This window comes from Triturus cristatus, chromosome 8, assembly GCF_964204655.1.
Source record: "Triturus cristatus chromosome 8, aTriCri1.1, whole genome shotgun sequence".
NCBI lineage: Eukaryota > Metazoa > Chordata > Amphibia > Caudata > Salamandridae > Triturus > Triturus cristatus.
In genome coordinates, this window is record NC_140591.1 from 180,226,614 (window position 1) to 180,249,498 (window position 22,885).

Sequence of the window (22,885 nt, forward strand, 5' to 3'; positions counted from 1 at the left end):
ATGGAACCCCCCAATATCTGCCGGAGGCGACACGTTCGTGTCCCGCCCTGTAGCATCCGGATCTTGCATTCCAGTATCATCAAGATTCACATCCGGATCCCCTGGATCAGTTAGTGGGACCACGTGCACCTCATCCTCTTCATCTGTATCAACATCCTGTGTATCTTCATTGGCAGGTTCCGGATACGAAGTCTGAGGAACCACTACTGGTACCACCACTGGTAAGGTACGTGGTATATTTTTAGGGGGAGGTGGCAAGTCCACTGACGGCCCTCGCGGAACCACTGATGTAGATAGATGCACTGGTTGAACGTCAGAGTGTGATGGAAATCGAGCTCTGTAGTCCTGCAACATCATCTGCAAGTCCGTAACCAGAGCAACTGGCATAGCTATCATATCCTGTCTCAAAGTGCGAGGACGTACTTCCTGCTGAACAGATTGTTGTTCCTCCTGCTCATCTTGTTCATAATAATCCTCAGTATTAATCTCTTGCTGCTTTACATGCAGATCTGAGGGACCATAGGCATTCCCGGAGTCGTCGAAGGAATCCCAAGCGTCGACGAAATAGACGATGAAATCGTCGATTAAATCGTCGACGGCACCGACGGAGTGTGAATCGTCGTCGTCAATAAGGTAGTCGACGATGCTTGAATAGTCGTCGACGGTAGGATCGTCGACGGAGCCTTTTTCTTCGTCGACGGCAAGCTCATCGGCGGAGCTTTCATCGTCGACGGGACAACTGTCGATGGTCTCGTCGACGAGCTAGTCGTCATCAGCATCGACGACGTTGTCGTCGCCGTCGTTGTCATCGTGGTCTTCGTCGTCGAAACTGCCGTCGACAGGAGCTTCATGGAAACCGTCGTTGACGGCGAGAATGAAGCTATCGTAGACGATGAAACAGGAGCAGACATCGTCGACGGTCCCGTCGACGAAACCAAGGAAACAGTTTTTACAGTGGAAATCGTCGTCGACGTACCTGCTTTAATCACCGTCGACGGACGCTGTTTCTTCACAGGAGCCATCTGTAAATTTCCTGCAGAGTGTTTCTTAGCAGGCTTTTCCTTCTGGGACGGAGGAGAACATATAGAAACCTCCTTTTTGTCCCTAGAGGCTGTGTCCACACCAGCAGCCTGTCCCTGCCTCTCCTTTTCACTTTCGTGAGGAGATTTCATGGGACCACCCTCCTCAGACCTTTCAGAGATCCCTTGAGGGGCTTTGACAGGGGGTTCTGCAGAGATGGAGGGAGATGACCTACCCCTCTTCTTTGATCTCCTGGAGGAAGTGCCAGAAATCGAATCTTCCTCATCTGAAGAAAGAACCTCCTTCCTGGTCTTCAGCTTTTGCAGCCATGTCAGCAGTCGACCCTCTCTGTCCCGCAAAGTCTTAGTAGATAGAGTCCGACAAATCTTGCAGTCTGTGTCCTTGTGTTCAGGGTATAAGCAGTAAATACAACTCTCATGCTTATCCTCAATGAAAAGTCTCTTCTTTCCACAAGAAGCACAGGGCCTGAATAAGGCTTTCTTTTCGTTATCTGACATAATGTCACTATAGATGTTAAAAATGTAAATATCTGAAATAAAAGTTGAGAAAACTGAGCAGAGCTCAGTGGAGACTCCCTAGCACAACGTGCGGTAGAAAAATCTGAGGCTCTGAGCTCTCTCAGGAAGGTTCCAGAGGGTGAGGCTGTGCTGATTGGTCCTGGCAAAAGTTCGGGCTCTTTTACACAAAGAGGGTGATATGCTACAAAATGAGATGAGGCCTAAGCCTATTTTCTCTTTTGTTTCTATGGTTATGATATTTTTTATTTACCGAGGCTCCCATTCCGACAACGGGGAATGATACAAAGCATGAGAATCTATGAAAGTTCCAATACTGGGGTAAAAAGACGACCACAAACGCCAATACCGTGGACCAAAAGGAATCGCACACACACGAGCGCGTGTGATTCCAGGCTCCGTTTTGGAATACTCCACAAAAGGACTCTCGCTGCGCCAGCAGTGCTGTGCACTGCATCGCTAGGCGCGAGACCTAAAAGCAATGCTTCACTCTGGATATTGAATCAGGTAAAGAAAAGCAAATCCGGTAGAGACTTTTCAACCAGATAATTAGTTTCTTGTATCAGGACACATATCCCTTACCATATCTTCAAACGTCAAGTCTGGAGACTTTGCCTTTTTACCATGGGTCAGCCCAGTCTACAATTCCACACTGGGTTACAAGCTTCACAATTTAGTAGTGATGTCTCCGCCTAGATAATGTCCCAAATCCCAAGCATACGACCAGCTACTTACGGACTTAACGTGCATGAAACTAACTTGGTCTGAGATAAGTTGCCTCAAGAGGATTAGTTAATACGATTCACACAGTCCCTTGATTAAAATGCAGCTTTCCCTACAGGACTTTGCTTCCACTGCAGGCCCACTGAGGTGTCCTCCCAGAGGGGAAACCCTAAGTGTAGTAATCACTCCCTATCTACCCATTTTACAGGTACCAGGTGCTCACACACCTTGTGCTGATGATGAACTCCTCTTTAGCGGTCCAAACACAGTAGGCTATATACATACTGACTACTTTTTCACTGTATAAAGCAACCCGAGGAGTCATACCTCACGTTTTCACTTAATTGTGAGCACTGGATCTTGTCTGATACTATCTGATGTGCCTACATTAACATTTGCCTTACTGCAAGTAACAAATTATCTGGTAAAAAAAAGTTTCTACCAGATTCCCTTTTCTTTACTGGACTCAATATCTAAAGTGAACCATTGTTTTTTTACGATACAGTTTAAAACTCCAGGTTCTCTAAAATTGTTGAGGTCACTCTTGTTACTTAGTATATATGAGATACATCACTGGCATTGGAACTATATTCTGCCATAGTTTTCAAGTAAGAAGACGATCCTGAGCATGCTAATGGTAGTGGGGATTCCATATTGTTGAGCTAGATGAAGTCCATTTTTATGAAATCAATCAATGGCATCCGCTGGAGAACGTGCGGTAGGTGGATTAGTAAAAAATAAATTACTTGCCTGTAACTGTAGTTCTCCAGTATTGGAAGATTTCATAGATTCACATGCTTGAATCATTCCCAGTCGTCATGATGGGAGTCCCTGGTACTTTAAAATAGTAGTAGTAGGAATACACCGATAGATATAGACTAGAAATGGCCTAGGACTCTTCGTTTATAACCTATCAGTCATTACTGATAAAAAAAAAAATGTTTTGCCTTAACCACCATTATGAGAGAAGCTCAGTACCTAAGATTTGAAAACCAGTGCTAAAGTTAATATGCTGAAATAGATGAAGGTGACCTTCCCACAGGGAGGAGGGTGGGTCGCATGTGAATCTATAAAAGCTTCCAACAGTTACAGGTAAGTAACTTATTTCTTACTCCAGTAATGGAACTTTCATAGACTCGCATGCTTGAATCAGAGTAGCAAGCAGTTGAGTAATTTACCATAGCTTTGAAAAGTTTAACAGGAATATGAATCAGTACAACTTGCAAGCAGCCACTAAACAATAACAACCATACCAACAACAGTTAAGGAAAATGTCTTCAAGCGTTAAACATAGCAAATGGTATACCGTATAGAAATGAGATACAGCTAAAGAGGTAGGGGGTACACAGGGGTGGCTCACCTTAATGGAACAGGTGTCTGAGAATTGCTTGACCCACCTCCGTGTCATTAATTTATTTATAAAGTTTTATATAGCGCGAACAAGATCCCGAGGGATATCAGAGCGCTTTACAATAGGGATGGGGGGGGGAAGGACATATATGCAAAATCGACATCAAGTAGGAGTAAAAAACAGGAATGATCGCAGATTCAGGGACAGTTGCACACAAAATAAACAAAGCACAATAACAAATGGAAGTAAGAACAATGTCTTCGAGTAGGTGAGCCTAGCCCAATTAGGATAAGAAGTACAGGCAGTGGTGTCAGGTAAATATGTGTCTATTCTTCCACGTTGCCGCAACGCAAACCTCAGGATGTGACACTCCCACAAATAAAGCTGGAAATGTCGAGACAGCCCTCGTGGAATGGGCTCAGACACGCGAAGACAAAGGTCTGCCTGCTTTGTGATGGCAAACTTATGGTACTTGCGATCCATCTAGAAATACTCTGCTTGGAGAGCGGAAAACCTTTCCTTGGTGCACTGTATGTGACAAATAATTGAGATGTGTCGTGAAAAGCTTGTGTACTATGCAGATAAAGCTGGTGAGGCTTCCGAGTCATGATTTCGGTGCACGTCGTGGCTTGTGTGCAGTGGGGTACCGTGAGCAGTTCCCAGTGGAGGCTGATGATTTGTTTTTGGGCTGGCAGGAGTGGCAGAGTCCTCTTCTGATTAAGACTTGAAATCGGAGTCATGTATGGAAACTGATTCTTCTTGTGCCGCTGAAGAGTCTTCCTCTTGTTGACCGAAGATGTCGGAAACCACGCCCATCTGCTTGCGCGGCATCTCTTGTCGTCTATTCTTTCGATCTCGAAGAGTCTTTTTAGACCGAAATGACTTACAGGCCTCACAGGTGTTCTCCCGATGTTCAGGCGAAAGACATATGATGCAAACGGGATGTTGGTCGATGTGAGGGTATTTGGAGTGGCTCTTTGGACAGAAACAGAAAAAGGTCAATTAGCAGATAATAATTCTCAATCTCATTTGAAATAGAAAAGTGTTGCGCGGCCGGATGCGGCCTGTAGGTCGAACAGACGAGTTGAAAACCCTCCCCAAAATCTAGTATGAGATGTATATTATACATATCGAAACAATACAGTTGAGATATATATCCCGGACTGAAGGAGACTAACCGGAGCACGAGATACAACATCCGAACCAGTCGGCAGAAAAAAACAATCTAAAGATGGCGTCTATGACCATGTGCAGTTTTATCAAAAGGAGTCGTCACACAGCCTTTTGACTCAAAGAAAACGTCTTGTAATAAAAACTACTTGAAATCATCGGAGCCAACACTAGATGGCAGACTTATGCAAAGCATGTGTATCTACAGCACACATGCCTCGAACAAACAGTTTTAGGCAATGCGCCCAACTTTATACTTTATCCAAAAGCTTGCTGACCCTTTAGTATGCCATTCTTTAGCGTCATTTGTTTTGTCATCTCTGAGTAGGAGATCCCAAACAGTAAGGGAGGGCTAGTTAAATGAGATACATCTCTGTGATTATGAATTTTACTGTGATGGCAGGTTGTTTTTGTAGTCTAAAAAAAACGATATCACCCTAGTGAGTTTTCAGTGTATTTTTTATCTATTTTTAATAGGGTATCATTTTATGACTATTATACATAGTTTTATCATATTCTCAGCCAATAATAAATGTATAATAAAGTTTGTATTCAATGTACTTTATATGTTATTGAAATATAGCGAATAAGAATGACTGACATTGACTGGCATACATAATCAGAAAGGCTTTCATTAATCCCTCTTAACCCATTAAGTTCAGATATCTTTACATTTAGATTCCTCCCACTAATGCCTACAACATGGGGCAACGCACCAGTCCACTTAAGCTATTGAATCTCTACACTATAAGTGAATACATTTTGCTTTTGCACAAATTTGCATCTAAGTAGAAAATAGTCCACTTTAAAGTCAGGGCTGGTAGGCTAATCTCTATTTCCATTTCCGCTTTTATTTATTTATTTTTTAAATAGTCCATTTTTACTTTTTTTTTTTTTTTTTTTGCAAAGTTACGCAAGGTGTTTAGACAGCAGCATATTTACTTTTTATAACCTGTACACTGCAGGTCTACTGCATGCAGATAAAAAAAAATGTAAACTTGCCAAGCCCAGATATATTGGCTTGGCAATGCTCATTTTGATGTGCATTTTCTTCAGTTAATTCAGGCTTTAAAATGACTTTGTAGCAATCTGAAACAAGGACAGCAGGAATTAGTCTGATGTTTATAACTATCAATACAGAATGTATGAGGCAGAAGAAAAAATAATGACTAAGAAAAGAGTCAATCCAGGACGGAAAAGTAGTGATGGGATCAGTCTTGCCGGTGTTATCCCAAAGATAAAGTTACATTTAAGGTGAATAATTTAAGCACACCCTCCCAATTCTCTTCTTGAATAAAATATCCAATCAGTGCCCATTTTGGGCTAATGGAAATTTGAATAACGGTAAGAAACTATAGCCTAAGAGTATTTCAATCACCATAGAGGTCCTATCTTTCTCATTATCCACCTTGCCGAAACATTTCAACAGCAAATAAAAATGAAAGGCGGCAGATTAGGACAGCGTATGCTCAGGCAAACAGACTGTAGAGAATCTGCTGGTCAAATCTAGCATTTCTGCAGGGACAAGTCGTAAGAGCATATTGATAAAGGAATGTTTAGGAAGTCCTCACAAGCACACAGATTACGGCTAATAGCTACATGCCTAACAAAAGCTAAGGAAAGTTCAGTGAGTTGCACCACACTAGGCCCAAGGCTGATGCGATTGCCACTAAGAAGCCTTCCATGAGAAGATTCATTTCAAAGAAAAGCATCAGCTAAAATCACTTGTGTATCAACCGAACCATGAACAACTGTTTTGCAGCGTGAATCTTTCTGGATTCACTATGCTATGCATTATTCCACGATCTGGTGGTTGGGTCCGGATTCGTAGTCTTTCTTTTTTTTTCTTTTGTAGCCCAGGTGTGCGTCGACGTCCCACCATTTGGTGTACCTCTCGTGACGTCGGCGTGCTTCCTGCGGAAGTCCCACCTTTGGGGCACCATCTTCAGATTCTTTTTTCCGCCGTTGGGTCTGGATCGTCATCGAGAAGCTCCAGAGTTTTTAACGAAGGAAGAAGAAAAATACACGAGTTTCATCGAAGGAGAATTTATAGAAGACTACAGAGAGGAAGAGCATACAGCCGGGACGACGAAGGAGGAGATCCTCAAAATCTTCGACGCCCATCGGAAAATGCGCACTCAGAGACTGAGCGCAATGGACAAGACACCCTTTAAATTCTGCCGTAACTGCCACCACAAATACGCGCAGAAGGACCAACATCCGGTCTGCAACCTTTGCCTGCCGACCACGAGAGCAAGGACTGCAACGCCTGTTCCGTCTTCACGCCGAAGACACTCGGGGTGAGAGAAAGGCAGAGGAGAGCCAACTTCAACATGGAAGGCAAGGGTAAGGCCCCGTCGCTGTACGAACTGGGCCTCTCCACCGACGACGAAGACAACATCGCCGAGGGACCTGATGTCTTCACGGTCGCAGAGACCGATAAGAAAACGCCTGACAATGTAGGAGACACGTCGAGTATGAAACCCCCGAAAGGGCCCTGAAAATCTGAGAGTGACTCTCGAGTCAAAGTCCTCGAAAGGAACACCGGCGCCGAAAATTTCGACGACCGCGAGTGGATCCAAGGAAGAAAGGCCCAGCAGATCCTTCGAGAAGGACTCCCAGGTGCCGAAGGCCGCCGAGAAACAGAGTTCGTCAAAGCAGGCCCACGAGGTGGGGCGTTCTGCAACAAAGGACAAGGCCGCGTTGACGCAAGCTTCGTCGGAAAGACCAGCGCTCGACGCAGAACATGCCTCCGAAATGGAGAAGAAAAAGAGAAGGCTCGAGGCTGAGATGGAGAGCATCCTTCAGAGGAAGGAGGAGTTCGATGAGAAAATGAAAAAATTCAAAATCCCAACTAAACAGTCGATGGATGTCGTTGAGATCGAAGAACAGGAAGAGTTCGACGCCGAAGAGCAGTCGAGAGATCCTGAAGAAGAGGAAGAAGACCCCTACTAAGAGGAAGAAGACCCCTACTATGAGGGAGAAGATGAGGAAGAGGAGCAGCAGTCGATCTACGGCTCGGCGCCGTCGACGACACATGAGCTGGAATGGCAGGACATCGACGCCGAAAATCCCGAAGAGCCCGTGGAGACCTATCCTTCGAGGCCTTCGCCGCCTGACGACATTGGGGCATACAACATGGTCGTCAAGAGCGCTGCAGCAGCTTTTGGCATGAAATTGGACGAGGAGAAGCCGAAAGCAGATTTCCTACTCGAAACACTGCTCCCCATCCAGACTAGGAGCCAGTTCCTCCCCATGCTCCAAAGCGTAATGAACCAAGGGAAGGAGGCGTTCAAGGACCCAAGAACTTGCAGATCTATCACTCCCAGAACAGAGAAGAAATACAAGCACTCCTCACAGGACCTGCCATATATCAAAGTATCAGTCACAGCTGACTCCATCATTGCGTCCACGGGCAGGAAAAGGGCCAATGTACCGGCAACCTCAGGGCCACCTCCCGACAAGGAGAGCAGAAGGATGGACCTCACCGGGAGAAAAGTTGAGAAATGCGGCAATGCACTGGCGCATGGCGAACTCCAATGCCCTACTGAACAGGCACCAGTACCAGCACTGGGACGAGATGGGAGACCTAATCAAACATCTCCCCGAGCAATACCAGCAGAGAGCTTCCCATCTGGTGGAGGAAGGGAAGAATATTGCAAACTCATGCATATATTGAGAAAGAAGCCTAGAGTATTAGAAAAGCTCAAAGTAGTGGATGAAAACACTTATCTGGTCTAGCACAAGACAAATTCATAGGTATATTGCCTGGTCACCACTAATCTGTGCTGCAAATTGTGAAAATACAATAAACCGACACTTCAAAAAGGTTTTGCATGTACTTACAACATGCATTTGTCAAACACATACAGCCAAGTAAACCATGCTCTAGTGGCATTTTTTGGTGTGGGAAAATGGACCGAATGAGGAGCTTGGTTAATGGTGTACAGTTAGTACAGAAGTCAAAGGCCATGAAAAAAATAGGATTGATTAGTTTGTTGTTCTCTTAGATATCTTCATTCCTGAACAGCAGCACTAGCAATTACTATGCAAGTAGATCACAGCTTAACACGTTGCATACTGTATTCACGCAGCAGTGATCCAAATAACAAATTGATACCTCAAGTAAATAAAATAATTTTCTTGTAATATGTATCCAGAAGGCATGGAGATTTTGCCAAACTTAATGTCACAACTACTTACCAAAAACAACTTTCTACTGAACAATATCTTGCCTAGTGATTTATACTGAAAATGGTTTCTCTGCAAAGTAATTAACTACTGAAACATACTGTACTGTATTTTATGCAGAGTGAAGCAAGGAAACTAAATATTGCACAACAAGGTTACTGGCATTATAACAAGACTATTGGCATTTTAAAGCACCTAACAATTGCCGAAATAATATTTCATTAGGTAAGATGATGGTTTACAAATAATTCAGTAGACTAAAACAATTTGATGAATGATAAAATACAAATGCTATTTACCTATGTAGTATTTCATTTCAGTATCATGTTTGTTCATAAGCTCAAGAAGTCGTACTTCAATCTGGGCTTGATTTAAAAAGGCCTTCTTGTTCTTTATGATTTTAATTGCCACCCACTCTTGCTCCACTCGATCGTAGGCCTTTACAACCTGAAAAACATAACATGCTAATATCAATCAAGAAAGCTTTATTCGATTTTGAGATTTAAAATCATAAAAGCGTACATCAAAATATTCATATTCAAATATTCATACATATATATACAGAAAAAAAGTCTAAAAATGATTTGTTTATACATAGTCAAAGTCAATCGGTATAGTCCCCTGTTAATGAAAAAGTTTATCGAATTACAAAAGAATCCTATTAAAATTAGTACATTGAGCTCCGAAACTTAACAGCCAGCTTTAAAAAACTCGTTAATGCGATAATAGTACATTCATTGTCCAGCTGTAATAACCTAATCATAGCCGGTCTACAAGTACGTAATCCCCAGGACTTTAAAAGTGGTTTCAAAAATGCCCCCCTGGGCAGCTGATAAAATTTACAAAAAAGGACACAATGAATATTGGATTGGGCAGAGGTATCGTCACAAGGGCAGGGTGGGAGTTCATTCGACCAGGAGTTGCAGAAAGGGAAAGCAATCATACGATAAAAATTTCCGAATCTAAGGCGAGTGAGAAGCATTCGGGCATAACAAGAAGGCTGAGTTAATAAGTAGTTTTGGAGGCCTTCTTGCATGGTTATTTTTTGGTAGTTGAGAACTGTATTTTTTATTTTTTCCAGATTCCATCTATTAATTATAAGATGGTTTAAAGCCAGCTCTCTTAAGGTCTTCCTAGAGACCATTTCCATGGTAGAAGGCTTCATAAAAAAACTCAGGATGGCCAAGGTCAATCATCATATTTTTTACATATGTGAGCCATTTTATATTGGTTAGTCCGTCGAGGTTGAGACAATCAGTAATCAAGTCTGTTAAGTTTGGTCTCCGGAGTAACCCAAATCTTATGCCACAAGAGTATAGGCGCAATTTTAATGATATCTAGAATATACAGCAGACCCAATTCAATGTGTATAAAATAGGTCGATGTAGATTTTGAAACTCCTAATAGGTAGCACAAGAATTGATTTTCAGTTTTTTGTAATAGTTGCGCATTTTCAATACCCCAGAGACCAGCTCCATAGGTGGCAGTGGAAATGCATTTAGCCTTATAAAGAACGATCAGCTCTTTCACTGGTCTGCCACCTAATTTAGCTGCGAACTTTTTAAGCGTGCCAATAGCTCGGGTGAGGGCCAAATTTCTAGCATTTATCGCTGTATGCCAATTTCCCCTCCTGTCAAAATGTATTCCAAGGTAGGAGAAGTTGTCCATGGTCTCGATTCTGCTGTTATCTAAAAAGATTGGACAAGGCAATTTCTTTGTTCCCGGACCACAAGCCATCGTGTATGTTTTTGCAATGTTAATTTTTAACCCTCGTTCATTCATATAAGTTGCAAACTTCAAGACAGCCCTCTGAAGGCCTATCTTGTTCCGAGACATAATGGCGGCATCATCAGCATAAAGGAGTATTGGGGTCGGAGCTCCTAGAATTTTTGGGTAATCATGCTGTGATTCTATTAAATATTGGCCAATAGAGTTTATGTATAGGGTAAAAAGAAGGGGGGCTAAGATGCACCCCTGTCGTACCCCTCTCTTAATAGGGAATTTATCAGAACACTCGCCTTTGTTTCCGTAACGGACTCTAGCACCTGCATCGCGATACAGAGTTCTTATGAATGCTAGAATGTTAAAATCTAAGCCCATTTCAATTAATATGGACCATAGTAGCTCATGGTTCACGCAATCAAATGCGGAACTCAGGTCCACAAATGTGACAAAAAGATTTCCCTTTTTTGCCTGCGTATATTTAGATAAAACTAAGGCCAAGTTTAAACTCTGTTCTATGGTCCCTTTTCCTGGACTGAAACCATACTGTAAGTGGGATAATACATTATTTTCCTCTGCCCAAAGTTGAATTCTATTTAAAATTGCCCTTGCTGCTACCTTCATTAAAGCATCTAATAGTGAAATTGGGCGGTAGCAGGTTGGGACATTTCTGTCTCCTTTTTTAAAAATAGGGACGACTATAGCTTCAGACCAGGATGGTGGGAGCCCATGTCGATTAAAATTATTTAAAACATTCGTTAACAGGGGAGCCCAAAGATCAGTTTCTGCCTTGTAGACATCCATCGGGACGCCGTCAGGGCCGGGGGCTTTACCTGAAGGACTGTCTTTAATTGCTTTAGTAATCTCCATACAGTTGAAGGAAATCCCTATTGGGAATATAATCGGTAGAATTGTGAGTGGTTGAATAATAACTCCGTCAATCAGGGGGTAACCGTAATTAAGGTTTTCTAATTTGTCATATAAGTTTTTAAAGTGATTTACCCAAATTTCCCCGTTTATAGCCATGTCTATAACATCTGTCTGGTTTTGCTGTAAATAGGGAGCGTTGACCGCTTTCCAGAAAGCTGTATTGTCCCTGGATTTAGACGCTTCAATTAAGGCCGACCAGGCCTCTTTCTTTAGAGTCTGTTTCCTGGTTTTTATGGCCAAATAGTACAGTTTTCTGGCTTTGCTAATCTCAGCAGGTGATTTGATAATTTCATGCAGGGCCCTTTTTAGGTTTGGAAGAGCTTTAGTGCAGTTTTTATCAAACCAACCATGGCCAATTTTAGTGTTAGGTTGACGCTCTCTTGTTAATAATTTTTTTAGTTCAGATTGGATTTTTAAGAAGGGAGTCAAAAGTACTGATGACTCCTCTGTTTCTGTTAGACAGGCAAGTATATCGGGTAGACTAGTTCCCATTAAGGTATGTAAAAGAACGGCAGGGTCAACCCTGTCCCATTTTATAGAATAGCCATTTTTTGTGGCTAGATTTATATTGGGATGGTATTTAGGTGTATCTACAGGGATCTCCTGAGTCGATCTAATTTTAAGATTGAAGGCAATTGGGTAGTGATCACTAAAGAAAACATTGAGTGTTTCCCAGGCGATAACAAATCCTTCATTGGGTGGAGATATAAGGGTAAAATCAATGGTCGAATTGCATCCCCGCCCGTGAAAGGTTGGTTTAAAGGGGGTATTTGGGGTGCAAAGTTCGTTAATAAAAGACAGGTTAAAATGGAAAAGCATGTAATTAAGAGTATCGCCCAGTTTTGAATGAGCAAAATGTGTAGGGTTGTCGTCCTTATGTTTACCAAGGCCGCAAATGCCATTGGAAACATGTGGGCAAATAGTACAATTAAAGTCGCCCAACCAGATCAACACCGACTCACCCTTTTTCTGGGCCTTAGTAGCGTTGACACTCGACATGAGATTATCGATCTGGCTTTCTAGATTGCTACTGGGGATATTATTATAAAAATTTATGAGGGTTAGAAATCTTTCCCGCCCCCAACTAACATTTAATATCTGGTAATGCTCAGTGAATGTATGTCTCAGTACCTTTATGCCCTGCGTTATTAAAACATATATGCTCAAACCTCCTTTATTTCTCCCCTGAGAGGTTATTTGTGCAGGAGCATGGAAGGTCTGGTATCCTGGGATGTGGAATTCATCTATAGCCCACGTTTCCTGGAGGCATATAAAGCTATAGCATGTAACTATATCTAGCCATGGTTGGTGTGATATTTTGTTAGAAAGGCCTGCGACGTTCCATGAGATGATGTTATCAGCATCCCCTATTTCCCTCATAAAAGGAGAATTTTTATTTTTAGCTCTAATTTTTAAAATTTGGGGGAGAGGGGGACTGAAAAGTGTTGGACGGTCACAATTAGAAATAGTCGCAGGGTATAATTTGTCACCACTGGCTTGTGGCTGATCAATGAGTGCCACACAATTTAGGATTCCCGTATTACAAGTATTAACAATATCCGTTCCAGGATAAAAGGTGGCAGCATGGGTATTAACAGTCGAGGTGGGAGCTCCACATGGGTCAAACTCCAGGCTAGGTTTTATCTGTCAATCAGGGTCTTCTAGATCTGTAAGTGCCTCAAAACGGTTTGTGACTGGTATAGGCCAGGTTGAGTACTGAGGTAAGCTATGTATGTGCTGTTGTTGGTGGAGAAAAGGCTTGTCTGGAAAGGGTGAAAAAGAAGGAAAAACATTCCAGCGACTAGGGTTTCTAGGATGTTGAATCAGAGGAACAGTATTAATAGGTCTTGGATGATGGGGCACTGCAACTGTTCTTGTATATCTAGGCGGCCTACGGATAGAACTGTTACCTTGAAGAGTGAGAAGGGATTGAGGATAGAAATAACTCAAAACACGTGTAGATATTCCTTCCACTCCTCTTTCTAGAAACCAGTCCGCTATGTAAGTGACTACTTTCTGATCTTTAAAATTAATAGTCACAATGTCACCTTCTATATCTTTGGGCCTACACCCAAGCCAGGTCAGCCTTCGCACAAATAGAATCTCACCATTAAGATCTGAGGGCAGAGGTCTGTTCTTACTTAACCAGTATATTACTTTGTTTTTAAGTTCCACAAACCCCTCCTTCTTTCCTGGACTTAATTTTGGCACACCCGTAAGTATAATAACATATGGGGCAGATTCGGGTGGTAAGTCAATATATTCGTCCATTCTATCAGAAAACTGTCGTGGGTGTGGCTCCCCGGAGGTTCTGGTCTTTTTTCCTTCTAGTGTGTTTTGCGGGACTACTTTTTCCCTCTCTTCTAGGGAAGTGGGCGCAATTTCGGAGACAGCTAAAATGGCTGGAGGCTGAATGTTTGTATCATTAGACAGTGATGCATCTCTTCCAAGAGTCATAACTGGTTGTTTCCTCTGGTCAGCAGTTGTTTGAAAAATAACCAGATCCTTCAATAAGGAACCATTTGAGGAGGTTACAGTTGTTAAAGTGTCTAGTTGCTCAGCTAGCCTTTTTGTTCTCTCATAGAGAGGTAGAAGAAGTGACTTCACAAGTTGTTCAAGTCTCTGGAATAGACAGTCATTGGGGTCACGGGCAGAGGGTAGCGTAGTATCTTTGCATTTTGAAGAGCTGGGGGATAACCTCGGCGCTTTGGAGCAGCTACCTGTTGTTCCTGCGCCGCCCCTCTTTCTTTTCAGAGTTGCCACTAGTCTGGGTTGTTTGGGGGAATTCTTTTTTCTAATAGGCCTTGGTTTTATTTTAGGAGGCGTATTCGGTAGAACCCCTTCCATAGCGAGGAGTGGGGAAGTCTTCGCACCTGTGTTAATGATAATTAAGTCCTTCTGAGAATCTGTTGTCAGCGGCAGATCCTGAAGAAGTAGCGGGATGCCCGGGTCACTAATTGAAGCAGAAGTATTTACCAGATTGTGTGTTACAGATGAAGGAGACGGAATCAACTGAATAGAACCCAGAGAGGAACGTTTATCAGAGAGTAAGCCATGGGACAGACGACGTTCCGTGTCCGCTATTTCGTTGTCCAACTTAGAAACAGCTTTGGCCAGAAAGTGGTCAAGGGTCCCTTTCCGTGGGCCTCCCACTAGTGTAATCTTGCCTTTAGATGGCTGTATAGGCGGTGTTACAGGCATACTTGAAATGTGGGCACAAGCAGTGGAGAGGTACAAATATACGCGTACTGTAAACACGAAGATTACAAGGTTCGAACTATAGTGTTTACAGCAGACTACGTGACAAGGTTTGTGAAATATCTTACTTGTGACTGCCAAAAGGGATGATCCAGCCCGGCCTCTTCCGGCCCCGGACGGCCACAGACGGTCCCCGCCCTTGTCCCGGGCTTCTCCCGGCGCCGACCCGCGCGCGGTCCCGCGACGCAGGGGGCGGGATCAGTTAAATAGCGCCTCCGGGCGCGCACAATGCGTTAATTCCACTTCCGGGAAGCAAGGGGACCTGGGTATTGTAGTCCCGTCCCGTCACTCGTCCCCCCACACAGCGGTCGCGATGTCGGGCGACGGCGGGGGGGAGTCGTGAAGGCCAGAGGGAGAACAGGAAGCCCCAAGGAACACGCAGGGCCACGCAGGTAGTCCACGCAGGTAGGCAGCAAGGATCCGGCACACGCAGATTAAATGTCAAGAAGCAGCCCCCAATATATTAGCAAAATATATTTTGCCTAAAAACACCAATTGATTCCTTGTATGTTTACTTCCCCTCGGTCTTTCAAAACAATACTAACGACTGACCGTATTATGAGGTTTCACCAAATCTTTTAAAGAAAGAAAAATTTCATGATATAGTCAATTAATGTCAAAAACAATACATATAGACTGCATATTTTAACAGTAAAAGTAAAATGGGGCCAAAATGATTTCAATGTTCTTATCTGTTTGGTTCTAGAGTACATTTTGTAAAATAGAAATATTTAATATGCCAAACTGGACCTGAAAATCACAATAAAATTATTTAAAAACTGACCGTATTTAGTAATCGTAATTGTTCCATGACTGAAAAAGAAAAATTTTTTAACAATGCTTTGACATCGATGTTGACACCTCGCTGGAATGGTTCCGGAGCCTCAACGTGGAGCATGACCGATACTTACATGAGGCCTGCGACTACTTCTTGCGTTTGATGACTTGCAGCTTCACTTACTTATCCTGGATCACCTTCGGTGCATGAGGGTGCCCTTGTCACATTAGTGTTTTGTGTCTAAACACCATAGAGATACTTCATGCAGATACATCACCAAAATCTGTTTCTAACAGTCATGGCATGGCTTGAAGCCTGTAGTTTAAGGAGAGGACATCCTTCCCTAGCACAGTGTTTTGTTTAGAAAATGTTGGTAGACCAATGGAATTGCGAGCAAAGGTCTGGATTTGCATAGGAAGGTGCGAAAACTGACCTGAGGGCACGGTGGTGACATTTATATGCAACTGGACTCCAATTCTGGGTTGGTAGGGAACCGCATGGTGCCAACTATCGGTACATAAGAACATTGCTTAAAAGTCTCAGCATCCAGTATGGAGCCTGGACAATATTCTAAAGGTGAGGAATCAATAGTCAGAAGTATCCATCAGAAAGTGTAATATCTAACAACATCTTACATCTAACTGCAGATTTCTCACTTTTAGAATAGATACCAAAGTAGTACCGCCAAAAGGTGGAAATCCTGGATTCAAATTGTGCAGGGCCAGCTTCGATTTGACCTGGCTGTTAACCCATTCCAACCGTCGGACAGCCAGGAGCCGTTCGACACCACAGTGCTTGTGCGAATCGGACGGCTCCCGGCCAACCGAGCACATGGCACTGAAAATCCCTCTGATGTGGGCACCCCATGGATTTTCTTTCCCCATTAACAGCCTCATGAGCTGGGGAATATCTGCCCCATCTCCTGAGGCGGTTCAGATTGTTTCACTGAAATGACTATCAGCGCACATGTCGCGCTGATGTCATTTCAGTGAAACCAAAGAACAAGTTACTTACCTTCGGTAACGATGTATCTGTAAGAAACATTGGTTAGTTAGATTCCTCACCTTAGAATATCCCCAGGCGTCAGACTAGATCCGGAAGATTTTTGTAGCAATACCCCCTTGCGTGTCGCTAGGCGTCGTCTGCGGCTCCGCGTCCGTCGTTGGCGCCGTGCGCCGGAATGACATCGGAGTACTTAGACGACGCCCTTGCACGCTGACGTCAGTTCTTGTACATAGCTTTCCGCGCCAGAAACGCAGAGCCATGCAAGAGACCGACACTGGTGACAAAAAATCTAGGGCCCTGAAAAGGATAGCCTTAACCCTAGATGTCAGTTCGCAGACCGGGGAGGATGGGTGGGTAGGTGAGGAATCTAACTAACCAATGTTTCTTACAGATACATCGTTACCGAAGGTAAGTAACTTGTTCATCTGAAAGAAACACGTTAGTTAGATTCCTCACCTTAGAATAGATACCCAAGCAATACCAACCCCGGTGGTGGGTCTGCGAACCAAGATCACACCAGAAAGTCCTGGAGGACAGAACAGCCAAAGAAGCCATCCCTCCGGACTTGGCTGTCTAAGCAATAGTGCCTGGCAAACGTGTGCAGCGAAGCCCACGTCGCCGCCTGACATATGTCCTGCAAAGGGACTCCCCGTCCCAAAGCAGTAGTAGCCGCTGTGGCCGGAGTAGAATGGGCTCGCAGCCCAATAGGAGGGTCCTTTTTTGCCAAGGAATAACAGGTGTTTATACACAAAACGACCCACCGGGAGATGGTCCGTTTGTGCACAGCTTTCCCTTCTTAGCACCCACGTAGCCAACGAAATGCTGGTCGTCTGCCTGGAACTGTTTCGTGCGGTCCAAATAAAAGGAGCGCGCACGTTTTGGGTCCAGACGGTGGAGCCGCTCTTCCTCTTTGGAAGGATGCGGAGGTGGAAAGAAGGTGGGCAAGGTGACAGATTGCCCAAGATGAAATGGGGTCACCACTTTCGGTAGAAAGGAAGGACGAGGCCGAAGGACAACCTTGCCTGGATGAACAGATAGGAAAGGAGGCTTGGACGATAGAGCCTGGAGCTCACTCACCCGTCTAGCCGAGGTGATGGCTACCAGGAAAGCAGTCTAAAGAGTCAGAAGACGAAGAGGACAATTGTGAAGAGGCTCAAAGGGAGCGCACATCAGAAATGTTACAACAAGATTCAAGTCCCACTGAGGCATTACGAAAGGGACAGGAGGGAACGTGTGAGTAATGCCTTTAAGAAAGCGTGACACCACAGGGGACTTTAAAAGAGAGGGCTGATCAGGAAGCCGTAAGAAGGCAGAGATGGCAGCAAGATAACCTTTCAAGGTGCCCAAGGCAGAGCCCTGCTGGGCCAAAGAAAGAAGAAAGAGGAGAACCTCAGAAAGAGGGGCGGAAAGGGGATCCACAGCCTTTGCTGTGCACCATGCCACAAATTTGTTCCACCTGCAGGCGTATACCGTCTTTGTGGAGGGACGCCTGGCTGCCAGAATGATATCACAGACTTCAGGAGGCAAGTCAAATGGCATCAACTGCCGCCGCTCAATCTCCACGCATGGAGGTGGAGGCTGGACAGGTTCGGATGGAGGACCGTCCCCTGCTGCTGCGACAGAAGATCCTCCCGAAGGGGCAGACGTATCGGAGGATCGGTCAACATACTGAGTAGCTCGGGATACCAGTACCTTTGTGCCCAATCCGGAGCCACCAAGATGACTTGGGCCCGGTCGCGCCTGATCTTCTTCAGCACTCTGGGCAGAAGTGGTATAGGCGGAAAGGCGTACAACAGACCGCAACTCCACTCGCGCCGAAAAGCGTCACCGAGCGAGTGCCGCCTTAGAAATTCCAACGCGCAGAACTGCTGACATTGCGTGTTCTCGTCGGTGGCGAATAGATCTAACCAAGGCTCTCCCCACTGCTGAAAGAGACCTTGCGCCACCTCGGAGTTCAGATGCAATTCGTGATCCATCATGCACCGGTGGCTGAGTTTGTCTGCTCTGGCGTTCAGAGAGCCCGCCAGATGTTGAACCACCAGGGTGATGCAAGTTGCATTTGTCGATTTCAGTGCCATACTAGCTGAAGAAAAGACCTTTTTCGCAGACTGTTCCATCTTCTTGTAATCCCTATCAGCAGGGGCTTGCGGAAAGGCCCGTGAAGACTGCTTCGAACAAGAAGCCTGTACAACCAAACTCTCAAGAGAGGGGTGAGATGAAAGGAACACCAGATCTCCAGGAGCAGGCCTATATCTTCTGGACATGGACGTTGAAACCAGAGGAGCAGAAAGAGGGTTGCGCCAAACATCAAGTATTGGCTCAGTCAGAGCATCGCTAAAGGGTAAGAGGAGGGAGAATGGAGAACCTCCATAAGAAGATTAGGCTTCTACTCAGCCATAGGAAGCTGCAAATCCAAAAGATCCGCCGCCTTCCTAATGTTACAGATCAACCTCCTTTGAGGGGGAAGCCTTCTGAAAAACAAAGTCCCACTCAGGAGAATCATCAAGTCCACTTGCCTCACACAAGTCAAACACATCCTCTGTGTCATACACCTCTCCTTCCTCCCTCTCATCCACCTGGTACTGCTCCTCCTCCAATAACCTCTGCGCCTCTCTCCTCGAGCGCATCTTCGGCTGCGGCATCGGCAGCGCCACAAGCGGCGTCGACTGCTCCGGGAGTGGCGTCGAAGAAGGATCCACTGTAGTAACCGGCGCAGATCGAATCTGAGAAGCCTCACGAGATGGAGCTGGGGATTTCCCATACGTCATCGCCATCCTCGGAGACGGAAAATGCCAGGACGGCGACGCTGGCATGAAGGGCACAAAGGGGGCCCTGTGGATACTGTTGAGGCACACCCAAGTTCAATGCAAAAGGACCCATGGCATCCGAAGGTCCATCCAGAAGGGTATGAGGCCCTGGCGAACACTCCATACATTCCATTAAAAAAATGCGATGGATCTGAACCCGGCGCCGGAAACTGTGGATGTTGAGCTGGTTCAAGATCCAAACGAGGCACCTCTGGAAACTGAGCCGCTGGAGCCGCAGTATCAGCCGGATTTGACACCTCCTCTGAAGCCGGTGAGAATCTCGGCGTCAATGAATGCTCCGGAGTCCCTTTATAAGATGGGGAATGGACCGGAGTTGCCTGAGGAGACACAGAAGGAGAAGGAGAAATAAAGTCCTTAACTCGACGTCTAGGAGTTGGAGAAGGCGACCTCGACTCCGCAGCCTTCGAAGACCGACGCAGAGAAGCATGTCTCTTCTTGTTTTTATGCCTTCTCTTGAAGTCTTGCGAAGTCGATGACTTAGACCTTTTTCGACCCTTTTTTCTTTACTTGGATATATACACCTTGGCCTCCCGCTCCTTCAGGGACTTCCGATTCATTTTCCTGCAGGAAGAACAGCCCTCGACATCGTGGTCAGGCGACAAACACGAAAGACTGTCTTCATGCGGGTCAGTAATAGACATATGTCCTCCACATTCCTTACAGGGCTTAAATCCAGACTTCTTCGGGGAAGACATGACAAAATAGAGAAAGATACAATCGAACTAACAAAGTATCCAGTCGAAAGTATGGAGAGTCCCAGAAAAAAACATTAGTGTCGACAGCGCGTAAAAAAGGGAACAGGCGTAATCATGCCGACGTGGTCCTCTTATGGCTCCAGTGACGTCATGCAGAGCCGCGTGCGAAGCCATGGTATTGTGACGGCCTCGTCGGCGTGGAGAGCTATGAAAAATTTCCGCGGAATGCTGGCACAGGGGATATTCATAAGGTGAGGAATCCACAGGCAGATGTATCCATCAGAATGCTTACTTTGGAATCGGAACCCCTGCACCAGACCCTGCCTCCCCTCATGCCTCTTCCTCACACTCCGCCAGTCAGGACACTGTTGCATAGAGCTTGCCTTTCCATCTGCCTAAATGCTCAATGTTGATTGTGCCCTCCTGTGAGCTTACAAAGTGAAGTGTCTAGATCGAGTGGAAGACGCAGAAGGAAGGAACAGGCGCAATAATATACGCGTTATTGGGCTGCCGGAACGCAGCGAGGGGGTCAAGGCGGCAGAATTTATGGAAACCTGGTTCAGAGAACACGTAGCGCCCGAGGGACTCTCTCCATACTTCTGTGTTGAACGGGCCCACAGAATACCAACTGGCCCGCCTAGACCTGGTGTACCACCCCGCCCTTTGATAGTGAAAATCCTCAACTATAGAGACTGCGATATCCTCCTACAGAAGGCAAGAGACAAAGCCACAATCCGATTCGAAAATCACCGTATATCTCTATATCCGGATTACACCATCTTAGTACAGAGGCAGAGATCGTCGTTTCAAGCAGTGAAGAAAAAATTGCAGAAAACACAACTCAAATACGCACTCCTGTACCCTGCCCGGCTGAAAATTATTTACGACAAAAAAACTCATTTTTTCGAGAGCCCGACGGACGCTGAGGAATGGCTGGAAGTTATGGGTATTGGCTCTAGCCAGATTGGTCACTCTGCCCGCTCCTCACAGGGCTCGGACACGCTGACGAAGCGGGACTCTCATCGCCCCCGGGGCGCGGGCGGGAGTGGCGCTGGCCCATCGCGTGATCAGCAGCGCCGTGACCAGGAGGGGGCTCTGGCCACTGCAGGGGCTCTCCACACGGACCCACATAGGACCCCCACGTACTCGGAAGATAGCACTCTGCATTCAGACTCCGAACATAGCATCACTCTTTTCCCCACGATGACACCCCTATCTGCGGAAGACAATCGATAACTAAAAGAGGATGATTACCCTACGATGTCAGACGTATCCTTTGCTATATGCCTTTTTTGATATTCCAGACTCTCTAATTTTGAGAATGTCTCCATGAAAGCATTTATGACCATTGTTTCCCTGTTTCGGACGATTCCCTTTGTTTTATTTTCTGCAGAAGAGATTGTATTATTGTAAGTGATGATGTTGATTGCACTATGTACATGGGGGAATAGACCGCGACCTTGTGGGGGTCTTGGGTTCCTCTCCTCCTGCTGACGGGCCGGGTGGGGTTTATCGTTGTTGGCATGGACACACTCACATATGACCCCCTCCCCCCCCCCCCCCCCCCCCCCCCCCCAAGGCAGGGATCCATAGAGCCGCAAGGTTTATGACCTTATTAGGACCAGGGCCATGACTAGGTATGGCCATCCCCCTATCAGCGTAGGCACCGATATTCGTAATATACCGTTTAAGTTTTATAGTTGGGCCCAGCATAGTTCTGACGCTGAGCCAAGTTTGGTTTTCGTTTTGGGGAAAAGGGACTCCTGGTCAAGCTCGATATACAGGCTCTGAGAGTACCGGAGCTCCATACTGTGCAGAATAGCATGCCTGGATCAGTTCCCACCTTAGGATCCTATAACCTCATTACCTGGAACGTGCGTGGACTGGGGGCGATTCAGAAACGCCACCGAGTACACGCCTACCTCCTTCGACGTAAGGCTCATGTGGCGTTTCGCCAAGAATCCCATCTCACTGACTCTGAAACTCACAAAATGCGTAAAAAATGGAGAGGTCAGATTTACTCTACTGACTACTCTGCTTTTGCCAGAGGTGCGACCGTATGGGTGCGACATGGGGTCCCCTTCTAGAGACCAAGGGAGATTTATTCTGCTGAGAGGCATGCTGGATGGCTCCCCGGTGGTCCTAGGAAGCGTTTATGCCCCCAACTTCGACCAAGAACGCTTCCTCCATAAGTTGGGACGGGCATTGGTAGACTGGGAGGGCATTCCTTGGGTGCTGGGAAGGGACTGGAATGCCGTGCTGGACACCACTTTAGATAGATCACACCCACCCCTGCACGGTACTAGCGCCAGTAAATTGGCTGAGCAGTTTACGACTTGGGTTGGTGGGTGGGCGCTCTGCGACACCTGGAGCTGCCTCCACCCCACCCACAAAGAATACTCCTTTTATTCTCCCGTACACAGCCTCCATACCAGAATTGACAGGTTTCTCTGCTCTAGATCCATTCTTACACAAGCCATTCACTCTACATATCTAGCAAAAACCTTCTCAGACCATAACCCACTGGAGCTCACTCTCAATTGGGGCAGTGTACCTACCCCGGTGCCTACCTGGAAATTACATCCACAACTCTTGGAAGATGCCCCATTCCGTTCAGCTCTCTCTGACATCATAACGAAGTACCTAGCAGAAAACTGGAACACAGCCTCCTCTAATCT

At 45.5% G+C, this 22,885-nt stretch overlaps 1 protein-coding gene across 2 annotated transcripts in view; it reads right to left on the reverse strand.

Annotated features, from left to right (window-relative positions):
* DYRK1A (dual specificity tyrosine phosphorylation regulated kinase 1A) overlaps window positions 1-22,885 on the reverse strand; it is a 551,386-nt gene that overhangs the window by 285,880 nt on the left and 242,621 nt on the right. For both annotated transcript variants that reach the window (XM_085621267.1, XM_085621268.1), the window contains exon 7: window positions 9,291-9,438. In XM_085621267.1, the coding sequence (XP_085477393.1) occupies window positions 9,291-9,438 (148 nt within the window). The remainder of the gene's footprint in view (window positions 1-9,290; window positions 9,439-22,885) is intronic.